Here is a 23,893-nt window from a genome sequence, read left to right on the forward strand (position 1 = left end):
ATGAACTTTAAAATTTAACATGCTGAGGCCTGTAAATTTCTCTGACCTTGGGGTGAATTTGCTAGGACGTCCACTTGAGAAGATTGGCAACTGTCTTGAATGTTTTCCACTTGTGAATAATCTTCATAAATTGTAGAATGATGGACTGTAAATTGTTTGGAAATGGCCTTATAACCCTTCCCAGACTGATGGGCAGCAACAACTGCTTCACTAAGACCATTGCTGATGTCTTTCATCCTTGGCATTGCGTTAACACACCTGAATGCTCCAGACCACCAAACTGCTAAATCTTTAGCTTTTATAGAGGTGGTTACACTTGCTGGTGATCAAATAATAAAGGGCATTTGATTAGCAGCACCTGTTTCTAAAATAACCGACATAGCATAATATGTCATGTGCTGCTGTTTATCTGAGGTTGGATTTTGCTAAGTTTAAGACCTGCTAAGGATCAGATGATTTTGATTATGACCTAATACTTAAAACCATAGAACTCAAAGAGGGTGTGCTTTCTTTTTCACACAAATCCCACTACATGGGCAAAATAAACCATCCATTACGCACAACAGAGGCTGATCAGGTTCCACATCCACTAAGTTAATTGGAAACCTGGATATGACCCAAATATTAGTTTACTGGCAATTTCTATCCTAACCCTAAATCTCTTTATTGTTGTTTAAAGCCTACAGCAAGCTAAAACAAACAATTAAAACCATTTTTGAGGAAGAAACAGAATGTTATCACATTCATTTTGAACAAAGACTCATGTGTCTAGGTAATAACCTCTTTAGGTTTAAATGAAGAAGCCAGTTCTAAGTTTTTAACTCTTTTATAGTCAAAACACTGATAATCATCTTAAAACAGGGAAAAACAAAGAAAAATAAAAAAAAAAGAAGAACATATCCTATAGCTTGTGTCCAATGCAATAAAACCTAAATGTAAAGTCATGCAAAGGAAATTATAAAGATGGGCCTATGGAGAGTGAATAGTAGGTGCGGTGTTGGAGAATTGGAAACAAAATGACAAAAATTTGAGTTTCCCGCTTTAGTGGTCAGAAGTAGCGTTGACGGCTTAAACATGATCAGGTTTTAAATGTGCACCAGTACAAAGTTAAACATTTTTGCAGATTTAATAGTAAATGAACATTTCTGCATGTAAATGTGTCACAGGCTTCATGCGCGTTTCCATTAATCCTGTTTGTACAAAAACTATACCATAAAAAGAGTTTATTTTCTAAATAGTTTCATACAGAAAAAAGAAAGAACCACTGTTTTACACAAAAATAACCAAGGATGAAATGGGTTCCATTTGAAAACAATTTTATCTTCCCAATTATTTTAATGTGCAGACTATGAAATTGCAAAAGATTAATCCACCGAGTCTCTGAGCAGGGCTCCCCAAGAAAATGGCATGAGAACTCCAACTGTAATCACATGGACTTTTCATTTTCTAGGTGTTTCATTCTTCCAAATAAGGACTGATAGAGTTCAGTTCTGTGGGAACACAAGAAAAACTGACAATTAGTCACATGAGGTAAAATTGACTCACCAAGGATTGTCTCTAAATCTTATTTTCTAATTTTTTTAAATAAAATTCAGAATACAAACCAGTCAGAAAAGTTACCCTGTGCAATCTCTAGCTCTACTCCTGGAAGTGTTTAATAGAAGCAGTGGGCACAGAGGAGGTGTATTTATTGGCAATTACTCTTGTATATTGCGTACTTGAATAATATATTAAAACTCAAGCCTGAGAACAGCAGTGTTGCCTGCGTCAAAATGCATTGCTGGAACAGAGGAACGGTGTGCTCCATTCACCTTAATGCTGTGGTGAGTAATGAGCTATAGAATTGCCAAGAAGAGGTGTGTTCAAAGCAAGAATGCTAAGAGCTCTTTTCCAGGCTGACATTCCATAGACCTTTAAGCAAACTGCATAAGAAAGCAAATGGCTCAGTACAATAGACTAGTACTTGGCAAACATTACATTGTATCATATTAAAATAAGTGATGTGTTTTGATGCTGTACTTATCTTTACTTTGCGTGAGCGCGACTAGTCTTCATAAGGTATTAATGGTGAATCACTGATAAAATCAATGGGGAATATTTCAAAGCAATCAGTAGCTGGAAATGTTACTGAGATCCAGATTTTCTGTTGAAAAGGGAAATCCAGATATGGGGGGAATTCCAGTAAAATACACTTTGATCAGGTAAATCAGACTGGCTATGGTATTTTTAAAGGTGAATCTGCTCACAGGTAGTGGTAAATGGTCAGCAAACCAATCATTTTCAGTCTTAAAACTACACCCTAAAGTGTTGCTTAAACTGGCCAACATGGTGAATCTGTGAGCTGAATGTCACATTACAAAATACAGAGAGCAGTATTAAAGTTTATGTAAAGGCAGCAATTTTTTTTTCTAGTTTTCGATAGAGTACTGAAAGGTTAGGCCCTTTGTCAGGTTTTTATTGCCATCTTTGTCCCCACTGTGGAGATTTGTCCTCTCTATTTGTCCTGGTGACCACTGTAATTGAGACAAAAAGCAGACATCTAAAAATTGTAATTTTCTTTAGAACAAGAGGTGAAAATCCTCAAATAGGCACACCTGTTAAGATGACAACTCCTTTTGATTTCTTGTTGTGTCTCCAATAGAAGACATTAATCCCTCAGCTGGACAGAAGAAGCAAAAAGAAAAAAAAACAACCTGGATGGGGTTTTAACCTTTTCCTACCCTATCTAAAGCAAAAGTTTTAGCTTGACATACACAGTTAGGATTCTGAATGGTTATATACATGTTTTCAGAATATAACTAACTATATGTGCACGTTTGGGGGGGAAACCAGGTATACACAAATAAAACTCACTTCTAAAAGTCACAAAGCGGTACATTCTGTCTATAAATGTCAGCTCCTATGCATCTTTAAGCCCAACTTGCCGGCAGAATTACCTTTATAGTGCAGTGATGTGCGGTACCTCTTGTCCCGTGTGAGGCATTCCCCAGCCTCGCCCACGCCCCATGAAGCCCCACCCCCTGCCGGGTGAAGCCCGTCCCCAACCTAGTGTAAAGGAAGAAGGGAGGAGCCTCCCTGTCCCTCACTTGCTCCACACTACTGAGGGCTTCGTACATGATAGGTTACACAGCGGGGAGGATTTCCTTGCTGTGTAATCTGTTAGATGCCGATCTGAATGGAGAAAAAGCGGTCAGCTTCAGAGATGAAGCGGACAGCTTTTTCCTCCATAATTCTAGGTGAGGCTCTGCCTCGCCCTGCCTCACCTACCTCCCCTGACCGCACGTCCCTGTTATAGTGTACATGCTGGGGGAGGTACAACTCCTGCTGTACTTCCTGTCTGCTCTGGTTGTAAGCATTGAAGGGCTTACAGATTTCAGCACTATGTTCAGATCTCCGCTCCCCTCTCCTCCTTACCTTTCACAATCCACATGGGCCCAGCCTCTGTTTTGTGAATATTCTGGAGGAGAGGGGGGCAGAGATGCCACTGTAGCACTGGGGTCAATGATACCTGCAGTGTTTACTTTCTGAAGCAGTAAGAAAATACAGCTCCTGCTGTAGTCCTCTAACTGATTTGACGGGCACAGAAATATACCTGTTTGACAGTGGGCTTCTCCCAGGGAGCAAGAATGTTTGCCTGTTTGCAACCTGTAAAAGGTAATCCTCTCAGGAGTTAGGCTTTTAAATCCCATCACATACAGATGTCACACAGAAGCGCACTGAAAACATCCAATGAATCAGTCACACAAATAAATAATAGCCTAAAAATGAAACGCATACACTTCTGTCTGTCACACTTTCAGCCAGGAGTTGCATCTGAAAATGGTTATACTGTATATGAAATGTCAAACATCATATATTATAGATTTATAAAGCAGATGTCGTTTGTGTTTTGACAGATCTATAACATTTCTAAAACATAACAGACACACCCTTGTTCTCTGCCATGACTCTCTGGTCCTGAAATGGTTAAAACTGAAGTACAATCAGAGGTCAGGGAATATGTCCTCTTATGTGGATCCTGCCTTCTCCATGCACTGCTATGCCAGTGTAATTTCTAGGTAGTAAGCACCACTTACTGTCCACAGCAGGGTTTACATGTCAGCAGCTGCCGCCGCATTGCTGAGACTGGTATTTTCACAGAGCATTATTTCACACACAGGTAGGCAATGCTGATGAACATGCCGTTTTTCTCATGTCAAGCCAGCCTGGAAAGCTGCCTATATTCGAACCAATAGAGCTCCTTTGGGGAACTGTTTGTGTGCGACATAAAATGCCCTGTATGGGACTGCACACTGTAATGGCCAGAATCAACTGTGTTATGGATACAAAGGTACAGACATTATATAACCTGCAGTTCCCTGGTGGTTTGATAACAGTAATGCTGCTTATATATAGCTCCGTGAGAAAGTATTTTCCCCCATCCTGATTTCCTATAATATTTTGAAATTATGAAACAACGCTTGAAGGTCTTCCACTAGAATCTTACAAAAAGGGATACATGTGTAAACAAGTAATACTTTTAATTCAAATTATGTATTTTATTAACTGAATAGCTTTCCCATTTCAGCTGGCACTATGTGAAAAAACAATTGCCCTCCTACACTACTCACACTGAAAAATGTTTTACTCCAATTACTGTATGTGGTATGCGGTTCCAATACTGTCTGCTATGCCTTCTTCCACCTTAAATCAATACTGATTACTACATGTGGTTACCACACGTAATGACAGGAATCGGTATCTGAATTATTTTCTAAATATTATTCCCCACATTTACATGCAGATCAAGCTGGCCAAAAAAACTGACAGCGACAAGGGTCGAAACAAGCAATGCCCAATGCAGTTAATGCTTGTCCATTGATCTATAGGCAAATTAAAGGAGTTCTAAAGTTACAATATATACTATTCTGTTATAACATCAGCATTGTGACAGGAATACTTACTACAGTTTACTTTGATAATGCAATCAGTCTTAATTAAAATAAAAAACATTTTATGTAGTGTTTATAAAGTGAATTTCTTGGATGTCAAGAGTGCTTTGCATCTCTTTCCCTGCTGCTTGATGTGATGCAATCTCAATTTCTCAAGACTACATTGCCCAGAATGCATTGCATCCAGCAAGCAATGACAATATTACATTGTTGGAAGTTCAGATGGCAGGCTTAGTTAGAGTGGTGACACAAGGAAGTGCATATTCACAGGGCTGAGTGAAATTATGTAAAACCAATAAAGAATTTCTAAAAGTAGAGTGGCAGAGGCTATTTAGTTGCATTACCACCTGGAATTAAAATGGATTTCTTGGGGGTTTGCATGATTTGATTTACACAACATGTCTACCACTTAGAAGATGCAATTATTTTTTGTGTGTGATATACACAAGAAATAAGACAAAAAAATGTGCATAACTATTCACCCCCCCCCCCATGTCAATACTTTGTAGAGCCACCTCTTGCAGCAATTACAGCTGCAAGTCTCTTGGGGTACATCTCTATAAGCTTGGCACATCTAACCACTGCGATTTTTGCTCATTTTTCAAGGCAAAACTGCTCCAGCTCCTTCAAGTTGGATGGGTTTCGCTGGTACAGCAATCTTTAAGTCATGCCACAGATTCTCAATTGGATTGAGGTCTGGGCTTTGACTAGGCCATTCCAAGATATTTAAATGTTTCCTCTTAAACCACTCGAGTGTTGCTTTAGCAGTATACAGCCATTGTCCTGCTGGAAGGTGAACCTCTGCCCCAGTCTCAAATCTCTGGCAGACTGAAACAGGTTTCCCTTCAGAATTTCCCTGTATTTAAGAGCCATCCATCATTCCTTGAATTCTGATCAGTTTGCCAGTCTCTGCTGATGAAAAACATCCCCACGGCATAATGCTGCCACCACCATGGGCATTGTGTTCTCGGGGTGATGAGAGGTCTTGGGTTTCCGCCAGACAGAATTTTCCTTGAAGGCTAAAAAGCTACATTTTAGTCTCATCTGACCAGAGTACTTTCTTCCATATGTTTGGGGAGTCTCCCACATGCCTTTTGGCGAACAGCAATCCTACTGTATGTTTTTTGTTTTTCTGTAAGCAGTGGATTTTCTCTGGCCACTCTTTCATGAAGGCCAGCTCTGTGGAGTGTACGGCTTAAAGTGGTCCTATGGACAGATACTCCAATCTCTGCTGTGGAGCTTAGCATCTCCCTCTGGTCTCTTTGTTGCCTCTGACTAATGTACATCCCTGATCTGTACTTCTCCAAAACTTTGGAGAGCTCCTCTGTCTTCATGGTGCCGCTTTGCTTGGTGGTGTCCCTTACTCAGTGGTGTTGCCGACTCTGGGTCCTTTCAGAACAGGTGTATATATACTGAGATCATGTGACACTTAGACTGGAGGTAATTGGTTGCACCTGATCTTATGTAGGGGCTTCATAGCAAAGCGAGTGAGTACATATGCTCGCACTACTTTTTAGTTTTCCATTTTTTAAAACAAGTTGTTTTCTTGATTTTACTTCACCATTGTGGACTATTTTGTGTATGTCCCTTACATGTAATCCAAATAAAAATTGATTTTATTTCCAGGTGGTAATGCAACAAAATAGAAAAAATGCCTATTTTGCAAGCCACTGAAAGTTTACAAACGTCTACATTGATATAGTTATTATGAGTGGAATAGAACTTAGGGAAATTCATTGTTGAAATACATATTTATTTTTAAGTTTTGACATTTGTCAAGTTTTCAGGTATCCATAGACATGACATATTAAATCCCCAATCCAGCCATTTGCTTCTGGATCAGGTTAACACAAAAGATGTATGATTGGCTACTGTTTGTAAAAGAAATATTCGAGTGTGTGCATGCATGTATGTTAACATGTGATCAAATATTCACTTTATATAAGCAAATTTACAGAAACAAGATAGTTTCTTCCCTCTTCAAAAAATAGCCCACCTCCTAAGATGTAATGGTGTTCACATAATCAACCATACCATTTTATCAAAATAAAACTTTGATTTGCAGGTAAAATAAAATTTCACATGAATGGCACGTCAAGTATTGTCCTCCAAATCAAAACATATTAAGTATTTGAGCTATACACCTTTTTCACAGACATGCATTTGTCTTCAGCAGTAGGTCTGGCTCCGGTAACAAACATTGGTAGGGACATAAGAACTGGAGTGTTTCACTCAGGCCTCCCTTCCCCAGGCTATTCTTCTGTTCCAATACGGTCTCCTGTGCCTTCTCCCACCTTATATCAGACTATGCAAGGGCCACTTAATCTATCAGGACCCCAATTTCATAAAAATAGCGTAATTAAAAAACAAACAGTTATACTTACATTTCCCCCGAAATCTGTACTGCAAGAGGTGATGTTGCTATACTTCCAGCAAGATGCTGGGGAATGGCAAGTATTCAAAATCTCAAGAGAAGACACTCTAGCAAAGCACTGGACCATCTTTTTAACATTCCCTGGGATCTCACTGGAAGGATGGTGGTTACCCTTGCCTAGGTACTGCGGGCTGGAGCCGGTGATATAGTAAGTATATTTAACAGCTCGGAGGATTAAAAAAAAAATTATATAACATGGGGAGGGGGCTTTTTCATTTCATACTTACCCCTAGCAGTACAACATACCCTAACGTGTGTAGTAAGGCATACAGTTCAGTTTTCGTCTTGTGCCATCTTATTCTGTATTGCTAGGAAATGGACTGTAGTACCCACTCTGTGGATGAAATGGTCAGAGGCTGAAACCTACAGTACACTTTTAGGGCCTATTCATACCACATCCAGATCATCTCCAGACCAGATTATTTCTGGTCCCAAAATGCATCCCACTGCATCTCTATGCTATTTCTGGCCTCTGTTTACACCAGCACAGCCTGTTCCAGACAAGACCAGAAAAATACTGCATGTCTCATTTTGTTTGGTCTGGAATGCACTGGAACTGCAGCAAGTTCACACTATTTTCCGGACCAGATCTGGTAGATCAGACAGTAGAAGGAAGTGGTGATATATGCCCCAGAGGGTATTTGGCGGTTGATATTCAGGTTCAATATAATACTAAGAGCACTAATGACGGCAGAAGGGGATATTCTGCTGGGAGAAGATAGATTGTCAGGGAGAGCATGTTGTTTATAGATATATCTATGGTCAGACACCAGTACGGTGTGTCCACTGATACTCTAAAACTGTCAGGTAGCAAAAAGAGCAGTTGATGGATGTATGTGCAAAATCACACTATATTCTGCAATGGGGCCCAGTCATTTATAAGTTACACTTTTGTCTTGCTTGTTTTTTCTTTCTTTCAAACACATTTTCAGAGGACACCGCAAATTAATGTATGTTAAATAACACTTTTTATAAGTCACTTTAATCTAATTAATATTAAAACTTTTTGTTTAAAAATATCCCATTAATTCTACAGTAAATGTTGCATGTTACCAGTGTTTGCTCCGGCAAGTGAAAATGTGTTTTGAAATAATGGGATGGTGCCAAAGCACTGGACTGTGAACTGAAAGAATAAAGCTCACATGCTGCACAGTGTGACCTTACCCAAGTCATTTGTCCTTCCCAGAGACAATTCTACACCTGCAGCATAATATAGTGTACATATACGTGTTTCTGTAGCAATGTACTTTTTGCTATCTATTCCTCCCAGCCACACAAAACAAGTTACAATTACAAGTAGTGCAGGGCTATACTTCTAACAGAATTGCTCTATGACACAATTAGATTTTAAAGACTTTCACATTTCTGAATTCTGCTCACAACTTATTTCAAGCTAATCATTACAATTAAAAAAAATCTAACCTAAACCAAGAGATGCAACACACACACTACAAGCCAGTAGAATGATTCACATTTATAAGCATTAAAAAAAAAAATGGGGTTGGTAATGATTAAAATTTTCGTGTTTGATTAATTAAAAATGTTTTAAATCGATTAATTTCAATAAATTATAACGCACATACAGATCCAACTACATTGGCCTATACACATACAGCACAGCAATTAAGTAATGAAATGAACTAGGATCACACTAATCCAGCACGTTATTAATCTCACGTGCCCCACTCAATATGGCCGCCGCTTGAGTGGGGCAACTCAGAATAATAACGTGCTGGATTAGTGTGATCCTAGTTCATTTTATTACTTCCTTGCTGTGCTGTATGTGTATAGGCCAATGCCTTAGCTGGCGCTCGTGCAGACATTTTTTTGGGCAAACTCACCGGCCCAAGTGGCTCCGTCGTCTAACGAAGGGGGGAGGAGTCCGGTGACGTCACGGACACCGACGTCACCGGACTCCTCCCCCCTTCCCTTTGTTAGCCGACAGAGCCACTTGGGGAAAGGGGGAGGAGTCCGGTGACGTTGAAGTCCGTGACGTCACCAGATCGCCGACGGGACTCCCGGAAGCAGGAGGAGAGGTGAGTGTTTTCATTAGCGATCAAAATAATTTTAATCGATCAAAAAGTTTAACGATTAAATCAAGAAATTAATCATTAATTTCCACAACCCTAAAAAAGACCTTGCTATATTAGTGTTAGTGTAGTGAGTGCAAGTAACAAAATGTAGGTATCAAAATATATGTAAACATTTTCTCATTGTGTAACAAGCAAAACAAATGATTTAGTACTGTGTTATAAAACGTAATTCATCTTCAGATGATTCATACTGCTGCCAGTCCTGTATCCTGTATTACCCTAGTGGTTCAAGAACTTTGATTAGGAGCTGGACATGGTTTTGAAAAATGTGGACATTGTAGATCCATAGTTAAAGATGGTAAACAAACACTTTTCTGTCACTTAATGTTTTAATTAAAAACCATTAAGTATCATTTTAAACTGTGTATATAACATGGCTGAAATCGTTCCATACAATATGGTCCCTTGCAGAGCAGAAATCCGAGTGGGAGGTTATGAATTGTGAGATAAGTAGACACCAAAGCTAGTCATAAACTTACAGTTTTTTTCCTTTGCAATGCTCAGTTAGCGAGGATGGGGGAATCTCCACTGGCCACTATTGTATTCCGATAGCCAGCATCGTAAAACTGGAACAGCGACAGTAGATGACTGGCTGCAGTCAGTGTTCAGCGGACAACGTTCAGCCCAGCTCCTCTGACATACATAGGGCACTGGGAGCTTGGGGGCGGGGTTAAGGTCATTATATGTATTCTTGGTCCAGCAAAACAGACCAAGTACATTTAAAAGTCCCGTTACTCATCATGATATTTCAAAGTTAAGCAACACTGCTACAAAAGAAAAAAAGTGTTACTTTTAGCAGTGGAGGTACTTTGTTCCACTGCTCTGCTTTTCTCCTCCCCAATCACTGACATCAGGGAGTAATGCAAAGTCTGATTGGAAAAACCCAACAAGTAGAGAATGGGACTGAATTTCAGTATAGACCGGTGGTAAAGAGCAAGCAGATAAAAAGAGGTGTCCTGTACGCACTACACCAAGGCATAGATAAACTAAAACCAATCAAGGTATATACTTAAAAAAAACCTACATGCCTACTCTGCAGGCAGACCCCAATCACCAGAAAATCATAACAGAAAGTCCTCAAAGTGATAAGTTGGCTAAGATGATGCACCACTTATTTTCTTTGGAATTGATCAAAGTATACCAATGGCAAAATGGATTTAAGCTGATCCCAGCCTAACTTGTCATCTCCACAGGCATCCAGTACTAATTATATGCAAAAGCACTACACATTCTCTGTAAAGGAAATGAGTGGAAACCAGGAAGGCTGCCATTGTGAAAAAGCTAGCTGCCTAGCTTTCATGTTGGCCTTCTCACTTTATTACATTTGTGTCACCGACCAGAAAAAGTAGGTAGATCTGGTCTTGTGACCATTGTTCGAATTTTGTAAAGCCAGTAAAGTTAGCATAACAGTCAGGCCCTAACCTTTACAGATGGGTGTCTATAATGGCAATCCCTATATTGTTTTTCAAGATATGCTTGTCATACACTTTAAAATGATTGGGGCTGCCGATAAGGAACTCTTTCTGTAAATGTTAGCTGCCTGGCTGTCAAAATGATCTAGTGGTTTCAGTACTTTATGAGGAACTGACTTGGAACAAAGTATGTTGCTCAAGAGTTGTGACCTCATTATTTGCCTGCTTGTTCTAAGTATTGAAGCCACGGACAACCAGGCAACTAGCATTTTGAGAAAGTTACTAGCAATGGTAACCCCTGTATTTCTCTAACTACAGCATTTCTTCAAGTAGTTTATTAGGGTAAGGGAGAGGTTAAATTATGTTGTGTGGAAAAAGGTTGAGGCACAATTCTTATTTTAGGAATAAAGTATTATGCCCCTAAGCATTCTGTATGCTGATTGCATTGTGCTGTGACCATTCAAGACAGTATTGTCATTGATCAGCTGTACACTGGCTCTGTGTACAATATAGGAAACTATGCATCAGTTTGCCTTAAAATGCTTGAAACATTACAATCATAACAAAAAGCTTTGCTCTAAATTTAATCCAGCTAGAGATTAATATAAACTAATCAGAAAAAGATTCTTCCAATACGAAATGGCTGAGACACAATATGTGATAACAGTAACCAAGTTTCAGCCAGGTGGTCACAAGGTGGCACTATAACATTCATTTCCAGAGGGGTTACAAAACTATATATGTTTGCAAGCATAGGCCATAAATTACATAGTAAGCCAGCCATCATCATCACCATCATCCTAGCGCTTGGAGGGGATTCAGAAAGGTCTGCTTCAATTCCCTCTCTTTTGGTCAGGTCAGGATTGGGTACTTTAAGCCTGTGCAAATGCTTTTAGCCCTGTGGCTTTAAATTACAAAAGATGACATGTGACCTGTGCCTTGCCTCTCATGAGATCAGCTGTAAGATTTATAAATATTTAAGGTCAGTATTGCTCTAAACACGCAATGAATGAGTGATAGAGAGTACAAAAATAAAGCATTCAAATATAAAGCGAGGGGTTTAAAAATGCACATTTAAATAAAATGTAAATTATATGATTATAAATGTTATTTCAAGCTAAACCTTTTATAGATCATGCCATAAGAAAAGACCAAGCTGAAGCATTTCACCTTTCTGTGCCCTCCCTGTACATAAGCTTGTTGGCGATTTGTTGTAGTTTCTATAGAGTGCACGCTTGTGTGCACAAGAACACCTGAATAGAAGCAGTGTGGTCTGCTCTCTTTTCCTGACCAAGTTATTGTATAATGAGCATGCGGCCACGTTCACACATACAGCGATGACCTACATTTTACTGCACCAGTTCAACACAGGTCACCACAAGGACACATAGAAAATAATTGTTTTCTGCATGTCGCATTCAGACATGTGGGTGTGATGGGCAGTTTGCTGCCATAAAATGCAAGTATGCTGCATTTTATCACAGCGCACTGGACACCACCACAGATTGCTACACTCCATTCGGGTAACATGTACAGAGTGTACACTGCAGATAAAGCTAAACAAAAAAAAAAGTAAATGGTGACCACAATACAACACCCACTGGAACTGCCACAACACACTAGCCTGCTAAAATGCTATGTCTGACGTGCTAGCGTAAACGGGCCCCAACACTTTAGCATCAAGGACTTGGTTTTAGAAGGATCCTGGTTTTATTCTAACGGCACAAAGCATTTAAACTGATCTAGTACACTGGTATAGGCACATATTTCTACAGTTCATATGGCTATATTACAATAAAGTGCATCTAATGCCAAAGTTTTGTTTTGTTTTTTGATAGAGAAGGCAAAATCCAAAAGTTTGGGTTGTCATTAAAACACCAACACAGGAGACATATTCCCAATGGATACACATATTCATGAGTTGAGTGCCCCTCACTATGGAGCGATGGTCTCTTACTTCTATTTTTGTCTCCAAGAGTAGAAGTAAAGCAAAGTCGCCAAATGGAACAAATCGCATAAGATATTGCCAAGGGTTTTAATTATTCTCTATTCTATAAAAAAAAAGGATGTATACTTTAAGCATCCTCTTCGGTTAACCTTTGTTCAAATTAGAGATCAACATGTAGGTTATATTTTGTAGTGTCTGTCCTCCTTGGAATATATTCCTTCCTGCCCTGAAGGAAATGAGAGCGAGGGTAATGCCCATTTTAGTTTAGACATTTAATTGCCAACTGGACAATAAAAGTGGAGGAGTCTTTAAAAAAAATTGCTGACAAGCAGTTTTTTTGTTTTGGTTTTTTTTAATGAAAACCTACTTTAGTTCCATTTTAACCTCACCTCTAGTTCTGGTGAGAACCCTAACATTTTATATTCTGCATCACTTTGTCTAGGAAAAAATGATCACCAGGACAAATAAAAAGGTGATTCTTTCCAACTGGGACACAGGCAGCAATAAACATGTATCAGGGAACAAAAATGTAGACAGCAAACAAAAATGCAAGGGCTTATGATTAAGCTGCATCAACCATTATATATATTTATATAGAGTGCATATATATATATATAGTGCAATATAAATGGGTAAGCGTATTAAGCCCTCACCCCTCAAGGCATGTACTCCACTAGACCTCTGAAGGTATACTGTGGTATCTGGCACAAACTCATCAGTAGCAGACCCTTTAAGTAACATCCATATGAATGGCAGGACTCAAGGTTTCTCAGCAGAAAAAGGATCACACTGCCTCTGCTGGCTTGCCTTCTTCTCATAGTGTACACCCACCCATACATTCACATGATGTAAAAGAAAACGTGATTTATCAGACCAGGTCGCCTTCTTTCGTTGCTCCGTGGTCCACTTCTGATGCTCACGTGCCCTTTCTAGGCGCTTTTGGTGGTGGACATGGATCAGCATGGGCATCCTGACCGGTCTGCAGCTACGCAGCCCCATAAGCAACAAACGGTGATGTACTGTGTTCAGACACCTTTCTATCGGAGCCAGCATTAACTTTTTCAGCAAATTGAGCTACAGTAGCTCTTCTATTGGATCAGACTACATCCGCTCACCACATGCATCAATGAGTCTTGGCCGCCCATGACCCTGTCACATGTTCAGTGGTTTTCCTTCCTTGGACCACTTGTAGTGGGTCCTGACCACTGCACATTGGGAACATCCCACAAGAGCTGCTGTTTTGGCCCTGACCCAGTAATCTAGCCATCACAATTTGGCCCTTGTCAAAGTCACTCAACTCCTTACACTTGCCCATTGTTCCTGCTTCTAACACATCAATTTCAGGGACAAAATGTTCAGTTGCTGCCCAATATATCCCACCCACTTCCAGGTGCCACTGTAACGAGATAATCAATGTTATTTACTTAACCTCTCAATGCTCATAATGTTATGGCTGATCAATATATACATAAAGGTATATTTATGGACTGTTTTTTCTTTAACAGGATTTTACTTTCTTTTGGGGAGGCATGTATTGATTTGTGTATTTTTATTATACAGATATTCCTCACTTAACGACCGAGTTCCGTTCCTACGACTAGGTCGTTAAACGAATTGGTCGTTAAGTGAGGAATTATGCATTACTGCATTAGTACAGTACTGTATAGCGTTGCAGATGTACAGTACCGAAGAGTGTACTGTACATCGTGCAATGAAAATACTTACCGGGACCCGCAGTGAAGATCGGAGGACATCACTTCCGTCGGCGACACGTCGCACTGACGTGCAAGGTCGGAGGTCGATCGACAGTCCGTCGTAAGTGCGAGTGGTCGCAAAGCAGGTAAGTCGGTAACCGAGGAATGTCTGTACAAGTATTACTTTTATATTGGGACAGAGTAATTAGGCCCATTCACACCTGCAAATGAGACAATCGCATGAGTCTCATGAATTCCTCTGTGATATTCATGCAATCTGCTGCGAGTGGTGGTGACTGTCATTGTATCATAAAGTGCTTCCCACCCACAGCAGATCCATGAGTCTCAGCTGTCCCAGCCATTCTCAAGCCAGCAAACAGCTGCAGGTAGTGGCAGCTGCCACTGTATCATACAGCCCCTCCTACCTACAGCAGATTGCATAAGTCTCATGGAGGAATTTGAATGGGGCCTGAAGGTAACATTTTCATACATAATATGGTATATGCAGCTTAATCATAAGCCTTGGATTTTTCTGTTATAGATTTTTTTTAAGGGCTTGATTATAGCTGCGAAAAAGGTTTATTTAATAATGCTAGCTACTCTCCACAGCATTTTGCAAGCACATCTTTTACCCTAACACAGCAACAAAAACTTGACAGACAGTCTAACTCTTCCTTACTCTATGCAAAACTAAAAAAAATAATCTTTACCTTTACATACACTTTATAATTATTACGTATGCACAGATACCAATACTAGTATCGGTGCTAATACCAAGTATTTGGGTGAGTACTTGTACTAGCCCGAATGCTACCGATCCCTGTCTCGTTAACAGAACTTATGGTATCAGGAAGCCGGGCGGAGAGTCATTAACCACCCCCCCAGCTTCCTGATTGGGCAGGAAGCCGGCTCAATGCTCCATCACTTGGTGATGAGGGAGCATGGAGCCGGATCCTGGCTAATCAGGAAGCTGTGCAGCGTGTAATTACTTGGGAAGATGGCCAATCAGGAATCCGGGCGGCAAGTCATTTACCTGCCACCCCCGGCTTCCTGATTGCCAATAAAGCCAGCTCCATGGCTAATCGGGAAGTCGAGCAGCGAGTCATTTCACGGCCCCTGGCTTCCTTAATGGGGCTTCCGGTATCGGTATTCGGTGCCTGCGAGTACCAAAAAAATGAAATATCGGTACTCTTAGTCAATACCGAAAAAACGGTATCGGTGCATCCCTAATAATTATTATAGTAGCTGGAAATGCAACATACACTGAATGACCCACATTGTTTCTATACTCTAGCTTTATCACTATCAAATTTTGATTGAAGAAAAAAAAAAAGCCATTACAGTGCTTTTCTTTAACTTGTTTACATGCAGTCATGTGATTGCTAAACCTATTTCGTGGTCCCTTTCTTAAAGAGCACCACGACATCAATACAGGTAGTGACGTCACCAGCTTAGACTTGCCACCGTTCTGTAAAGAATAATACAGCATGAGCAGCCAATGTGCAAGAGGTTGTGCTGGAGCAGCTTTTACCAAAGTGTGGTGTATGCAGAACTCTTGCTTGGTACACACCCAGTTTGCAAATAGAGATGAGCAGGAGCTTGGTTTAAACCTGGTTCATCTGAGTTCCTCCAAGCCTGCACAAGACTGATTGACACAATGCCCTCCTGAGCCAATAATTTTCAGCACCTGCAGAAGGGAGATCCCCTGCCCCTTTGTGACATGTAGCTGTGAGATGAGGAACCCCCCTGCTGCAACTGATTGGGCTGGGGGGGGGGGGGGGATGTCAGACATTTTGTTTTGTTTTTTATAAAAAAAATATTTCAACACTATGCAAAACTAAGCAGCTTTTCCACTATCATACTATCATGACCATACAAGCTTACATCCATTTGAATGACATGTAATAAACACTGCAAACCAGGGCATTTTGACACTCCAGATCCAGGCCATTGCATCCTTTTAACAAACCCATGTAGGCACAAGACTGCTTCTTGTGCACAAACCTCACAATAAGCATGAAGGCTGATAGCTCACTGACAAGGGGACCATATGAATGGAAAGCCATTTTAAATTCCCCTCAGTAAAGTACACCCAGTGAAAATTAGCGAGTTATAAATACAATATTCCATCAATAAACCAGTCAAACGAAGCATCTTTAAGCAAAATCTGGCAGTAGCTGAAAAACTTTTGATTACACAATTAACACAGATGCAAATGATTAACTAATGGTGCTGGCTAAATTTCCCTGTTTATTAGCAGTATCCTAGATCTAAGAAACAACCTTTTTGTCCTTTAGAATTTCAGTAAGAGGCAGCATTTCTGTCTTAACCATAATTCCAGCACACAGGACCACTCCTGCATCCTTCCTAATGCTGTGTGCCATCTTTAATGATGATATATGGCTGTCCTTTTCTGCTGCTCAACTGGGAGGAGGTATGTGTGTGTGTGGGGGGTCAAACATATGACACTACTAGGCTGGGTATCAACAATCGAATTATAAACCATGTCAATCTGGGTTAATGCAAAGCTGTAATCCTCTTTAACAAGAGATCAAATCAGTGTCATGAGTTATGTTCAGTCTGTAATCAGATAAGAAACAGAGCAAGTCTCTAATAAAAGAGTAATGAGAGGCCTTAATGATGCTGTTAAAAGGTATCACAAGTTAAATTATTGCTCTTGTTCTAACCGATTAAATCAATGTTGCATATATGCAGCCTTGTCCTACCTGTCAGGCTAACCTGTGAATTTAGAAAAGATAAACAGTTCAGGAAACCTTAATATAACCTATTCACTCACAGATAGAATGCAGTGATGGTTTTAGTTTGAAAGCAACAAAACAAAATTTAATGTACCCGAAATACATGCATTTTAACTGTGTTTTTGCATTGCAATAAACCAAACAAATGGTAACCGAGAGCTCTGCTTTCTCCTTTCAGAGGCAAAATGACGTTCCTGCAAGGAATGCCCCAACTGTTGCTAATGGCAGGAGTGTAAATAATAAAAAAAACTAAATTTTATAATAGAGTACCTTCACATAGGTGTTTTTAGCCACATTTGTCCTCAATCACATTTGAAAAATGAGTAGAAACTGAAAATACACATATTTCCTGTCCCAAATAAGTATGCCAGAAACATATAGGGAACATAATGTTTTTTTTCACGGCACTTTTCTATGTTTTCTTTTAAATGGAATCATGAATATTCATTTGTGTTACAGAGTTCCTAATAAAAATTACTTGAAGACATCCTTATGAGCTCCAGCTAAAGTAAAGCATAAAAAACTGAGAATAGATGAAAGAATATATAAAGTTCTAAAAGGTAAAATTGCTCAACAACAACTATGGTTAAAGGTGCCCATAAACCTTAGAATTTGCTAGCCTGCTTGAAAGACGAAAATCAGCCAATTGTTCAGTAATTGCAGTTGTGCACTTCCCATCAACTGGCCGTTTTTTGTCCGAAAATGCAATCGCCAGTTGATCGGCCTTCCTGGATGGCCCCGCCCACTTGCGCAAGCGGGGAAACTGCCCAAATTTAAAAACAGACAGTGATGCCCGTTTACATTCAAGCGAATCGCTTGTATAAGGTGCCGGTCTATGCCCCCCTCCGCTGGTCCCAAGCTCCGCTGTGTCTGGTGCCAGCCTGGGACCAGCATGGTGACTGTGACAGGGGATCAGAGGGAGATCGGTACATGATCTCCCTCCATCCCCTCTCCAGTGTCAGAATGTGGAAGTGATTTATATTACATCACTTCCGCATTCTTGTGTCACTCTCTGCTTCATCAACTTTTTGGGAGGTCCCTAAGTGACACCCCTGATATCTCCATAAAGAGGACCCGTCACATCCTTTTGCTATCACATAGAGGGTTTCTTAGCCCCCTAAGTGATAACAATAACAATAAGTGGAAAAAAATAGGAACACAAAATTAAAGCTGCAAAAAAAAAAAAAGTTAAATTCACACATCAAGAATTGAAAAAAACCCCCACATTTTTAAAGTCCCCACCCATACATACACGCGTGCAAAACAGAGACTGTATACATATAGTTACAAAAAATATGATATAAAATAACTTAAAGAAATTAAAATAAAATTATAATAAAATAAAAAAAAACATTTATGGAAGTGCATTAAGAAACATGCTAAAAAGGTTCCTTTAATTGAAACAATTTATAAAAACGTATTAAAAAAATGTTTCCGTTACTCAGTAAATCAGATACCATCATAAGTTCTTTCAATGCAGTTAGAAAATAAAGCAACGCCCAACTGATCAGTACAAGAACATCTTAAACTCAAACACTTTCTTCATTTTTTTTGTGTAATAGCCCTGCCCCATTGTTTGTTTCATTTTCTTAATGCATTTATTACAAAAATGGAAGGATGATCAAAATATACAGTGCATTCTGAAAGTATTCAGAACCCCTTCACTTTTTTCAATTTTGTTATGTTGCAGCCTGATACTACATGTGTTTAAATTATTTTTATCTCATTAATCTACCCCCAGTACCCCATATTGACAAAGTGAAAACAGAATTTTAGAAATGTCTGCGAATTTATTAAAAAGAAAAAAAATGAAATATCACATGTATTTAAGTATTCAGACCCTTTACTCAGTACTTTGTTGAATCACCTTTGAGGGTGTTGTTGCAAAGGGTCTGAATACTTAGGCCAACGTGATGTTTCAGTTATTCCTTTTTCATACATTTGCAAACATTTCTAAAATGTTGTTTTCACTTAAGGGGTACCGAGTATAGATTAATGAGGAAAAAAAAGAATTTAAACAACTGTAGGATCAGGCTGCAACGTAACAAAATTGAAAGTGAAAACATTTTTTTTTTTAAACCCCATAAAACACTGACTTGAAATATTGTATGAAGAATAATACAATATAACAGGCATACAAAAATACACGACTGCCACTCTTGTGTTATAAATTACTTTAATACTGAACTAAAGAGCTGTATTTCATAAAAACTTCCTGCTCCCCTAGGTATTGATCTCGGTCCAAAAATACAACTTGGGATGCATCCAGATACATTACAACAAAGGAGAGAGAGAAATTAACTTGGATAATGCTGACAGCTGCAATAAGCATTTGTACAGGACTCTGGAAATTGGAATCATTTAGGGACGTTGAGGCGTGATGGAGGGAGCTTGAGGACATACTGCAGTATAATAAAGTTATGTCTTGACAAGGGGAAAAAAAAAAGAACTTTGCCACCTATAGTCCAAATGTATCATGCATAAAGTGTTACTGTACAATAGCATAAATTATGTTAGAAGCAAGGTTTCACATATTCTAAACCTTAACAGCACACAGTAGGATAACATCAAGGATGTTCAAAATATCCTTAACTTGTTCAAATAAAAGAAGAAACAAAAAGCAAGTTCATTAAAAATGTGTTCGAGGAGAGACCCAAACTGTTACACTCTTTGTGCCAAATCAAAGGATTAAAAACAATGTAGGGGATTTTTCACTAGGAGAAAAAAGTGAAATGTATGGCTAGTGCGGTCCATCCAGAATGGAGAAATCTGATTTCAGTAGGGCTTGTTTCTAATAAATTGATCAATATGTAAGCCCAGTGAATAACCTGAAAAAATATGCCAGACATTCGCAAATGGCGAGTGCTCCTTGGTTAGTGGGGTCACCTGGCCACGTTGACCAATAAGAAACACTTCTGGCCATGCTGACCAATGACAAGCGATTCTTCCAAAGATGCCATTTCCGAGCAAAATTCAAAATACAGTGATACACAGCAGTACAGAATATGGATAGGAAGGAGCATTTGCCCAAAGGAAAGTATAGCAAGGGGGATGGAGGGGGCTAGATTGAATGGGGGAATTCCGTTTTCCCAAATTCACCTGGGAAAGTGGAATTGCCATTTAAAATGTCAGAAAACATAGAAACATGGGGGGTATTTATCAAACTGGAGAAGATGCAAACTGGAGCAGCTGTGCATGACAACCAATCAGCTTCTCTATTTAGTTTGTTCAGTTACGATTTGAAAATGAAACAAAGAAGCTCATTAGTTGCTATGGGCAACTGCTCAAGATTCTGTCTGCTCCAGTTTCGATAAATGCCCTCCATAGTCTATGGATAGCTTCACAGTAAATGTGCATACATAATGTTAGTTATCTGAAGTTTAGCTGAGGCAAAAACCTTTATATGTACATGGAGGAGTAATAAAGGTTATATTTGTAGGCACTTTAAAAATAATTAGCTATTTTTTAAAAATAAAACACAAGCCCCATGACACATAAGAAAAGGGATTAGAAAGAAGAAGAAAAAAAAAAAAAAAAGGTGGATACATTTCATTATATAAATCCACTCACGGATGTTTCAAACTGGATGCCAGTGTGCTGCTTACTCTGATATACAGTATAATGGCTACGCCAAGCTCTAACTGTTGGTTGTTGCACATGCTGCTGTTAATAAGATTAAGTAATAAGTTTATTCCACCCAAGTGACTGAAAACTGGATGGACTTTGCTTGCTCACTGTGTACTGCTATAAACAGTAATCAATATTGTGACCAGACAGAGCTGCTAACACAATGAAAATGAAAAATTCCCAATTCACCTTCTCCAAGAATATATGTGATGCATTGCACAGCTTTACTACTATCAAAGTAAAGAATAATTGGATTTCCATACTTACTGCAAAAACCATTTCTTGGAGCTCAATGAGGGGCTCAGGACGCAGAGACAAATTGGGTTATACTGCCTATAGGAGGATTTGGACACTTGCAGGCAAAAAAAAACAGTGACCAGCAGGTATAACCCTTCCTACTCCCAGCATGCATCAGTTTTCAGAAAAGCAACAACCAGAAGTAAGATAATTAGGGTTGCACAGATACCAAGTACGGTACTCTGTACGAGTATATGTACCGATACTTTTGAGCTCCAAGACTAGACTAGAGAAAAATTCAAAAGTTAGGAGGCAGTTGTCATTTGTAAGGAGCACACGGAGCTCCTGGGATTTGTACATCTCTGTTTTAATGTACGATTTTGTTTTTATAAATAAAGGGATGCACCGATACCAGTTTTGCGAGTATGAGTACTGGTACCTGCCAAGTACTTACAAGTACGAGTACTGATACATTTTTGTTTATTGTCATTTGACAGTTTTTCTAAAACAATACAGACTAATGATTTCAGGACGGTGGTGGAGCACCAGAGCCAGGTCCCAGCTGCAACCCTGGTAGTTCTCATGAAAATGCCAAGTATCTGCACTGGTACTCGAAAAGTATCTGTGCATCCCTAAAGATAATTTACAGAGCTGTGGAAGAAATGGATTTTACAGTAGGTATAATATTCCAAATGTAGAGGTGCACCAAAATTTAAAAAAATGTCAGGCCGAAACCAAAAATGTTTGTTATTCAAACTTTTTCAAATGTTTTTATATTTTTATAAACTTGTTAATTTTTTATATATCTATTTATATTATATATTGTTTACTTTACTACGCTCACAGGATGGAAGAGCTGAGCAGCAAATTAGTGAGAAATTGCTTACTGGAACTGTGGATATTAGAATTTCAGGTTGTCGAAAAAGAAAGATAAATACTCTGCATATAGTAATATAATAAAATGAAATCAAGGCTGGCAAATCATTACTCAGCTTCACAGCACTCAGTACAGTGAATTTATCCTCTAAGATTCCTCAGCCACTTTCATTTCTTTGATTAATGATATGCAAGGTCAAGTTGCAAGGGCATGCACACAGACACTCCATATATGTGTACATAAAGATACAGTATATATCGGCCGCTGAAACATATCAGCCCAAAATGGCACTTTTGGCAAAATGCTGAAAGTGCAATTTTTTGGCCGAAATAGCTGTGCATCCGTTCATCCGAACGGATGCACAGCTATTTCGGCCAGAAAATGGCACTTTCAGCATTTTGCCAAAAGTCGATATGTTACATAGTTAGTCAGGTTGAAAAAAGACACAAGTCCATCTAGTTCAACCTATAGAGGGGGAAAAAAAAAAGAAGAAGAAAAGCCTAAACAGAACACTATGCCCACAATTACCCCCTGTTGATCCAGAGGAAGGCAAAAAAAAACCCTATAAAGCACGGTTCAATTTGCTCCAACAGGGGGAAAAAAATTCCTACCTGATCCCATAAGGCAATCGGATATTTCCTGGATCAATAATCTCTGATGCCTAATATACCTATAATAACGCAATATCCAGTAATATTCTGTGCATTTACGAATACATCCAGATATTTTTTTTAACAATTTACCGAGCTAGCTAGAACTAGCTCCTGGGGGAGTCTATTCCACATTTTCACAGCTCTAACTGTGAAGAATCCTTTCCGTATGCAATGGTTAAACCTCTTTTCCTCCAGATGCAAAGAGTGCCCCCTTGAACTTTGCAATAACCTTAACATGAATGTTTTGGCTGCCGATATATGGGTGCATCCCTATCCAAATGTATTTCTAATTAATTGAAGGACAGAGAATTCAGAGACAATTAGGATGTCCAAAAGCAGTTCAAATGAGGGATATGCAACAGCAACAAAACCGAACAACAACAACAACAAACTTTAGGGCTGAAACAACAAACTTTTGCGTGAACCGAAGACAAGGTGGCAGCCTTGCAAAACTGGGACAGTAGCCTGATGCCGACAAAGCCCAAGAAGCACTCACAGGTCTGGTACAGTATGCCTTGCCAGGCAATAGTGGAACCTCATCCTCAAGATCATAAGCATAGATTTGTCTGAGCCACCGCAAGATGGTAAAACAAGAAGCCAGTTCTCGTTCATGGAGAACATCAGGTATGATTAAGACAGTTTTTCTCATAGGAGCAGGCCTGTAACATTGTGAGAATTGCCAGTTTAGAAAAAACCCTGTCTCTGAAGATTTAGACTTTGCCAGCTCTGCCATTAAAGCCAGCGATTGTGAAGCAGGATGATAAAGTGGTCCTTAAGACAGAAGGTCTTGGCAATCTCAACAATCCCATGAAGCATCTGTCAGGAGTTGGATTACCAAATCTGACTGGGCCAATACAGAGATATAAGTATCACTGGAATGCCCTCCATCTGTATCCTGTGGAGCAGAAGAGAACAGTTTCAGGAAAGGGAAGGTGTAGATCAGGTTGTACTGATTCCACGGAGACACCAGAGCATCCACTGCTTCCACCAGGGAATCTCTGTACCCGGGGACAAACCTTTCCATTTTGTTGTTAAACCTGAACGATAGGACTTCCACATCCGGCTTTCATTCCATGGCACAGGTTCTGGAACCCCTCTGTGTGTAGTCAGGATGACCAGCATTGTAGGGACAACCAAATCACTTGGTGATTCAGAATACTGATCGTGGGACAGGACACTCCCCAGCACCAACAAGGTGCCTAGGAATCCCTCCCCAGCCCCTCAGACT

The 23,893-nt window shown here is 39.5% G+C and overlaps 1 protein-coding gene across 1 annotated transcript in view; it reads right to left on the reverse strand.

Annotated features, from left to right (window-relative positions):
• Positions 1–1,408: 1,408 nt before the first annotated feature.
• AATF (apoptosis antagonizing transcription factor) overlaps positions 1,409–23,893 on the reverse strand; it is a 124,119-nt gene continuing 101,634 nt past the window's right edge. The window contains exon 12 of the mRNA XM_018556777.1: positions 1,409–1,490. Coding sequence (XP_018412279.1) covers positions 1,427–1,490 — 64 coding nt within the window. The 3' untranslated portion in view covers positions 1,409–1,426. The remainder of the gene's footprint in view (positions 1,491–23,893) is intronic.

The sequence above is a fragment of the Nanorana parkeri genome, unplaced genomic scaffold (assembly GCF_000935625.1).
Source record: "Nanorana parkeri isolate BGI_ZX_2015 unplaced genomic scaffold, ASM93562v1 scaffold252, whole genome shotgun sequence".
In the NCBI taxonomy this organism is placed as follows: domain Eukaryota; kingdom Metazoa; phylum Chordata; class Amphibia; order Anura; family Dicroglossidae; genus Nanorana; species Nanorana parkeri.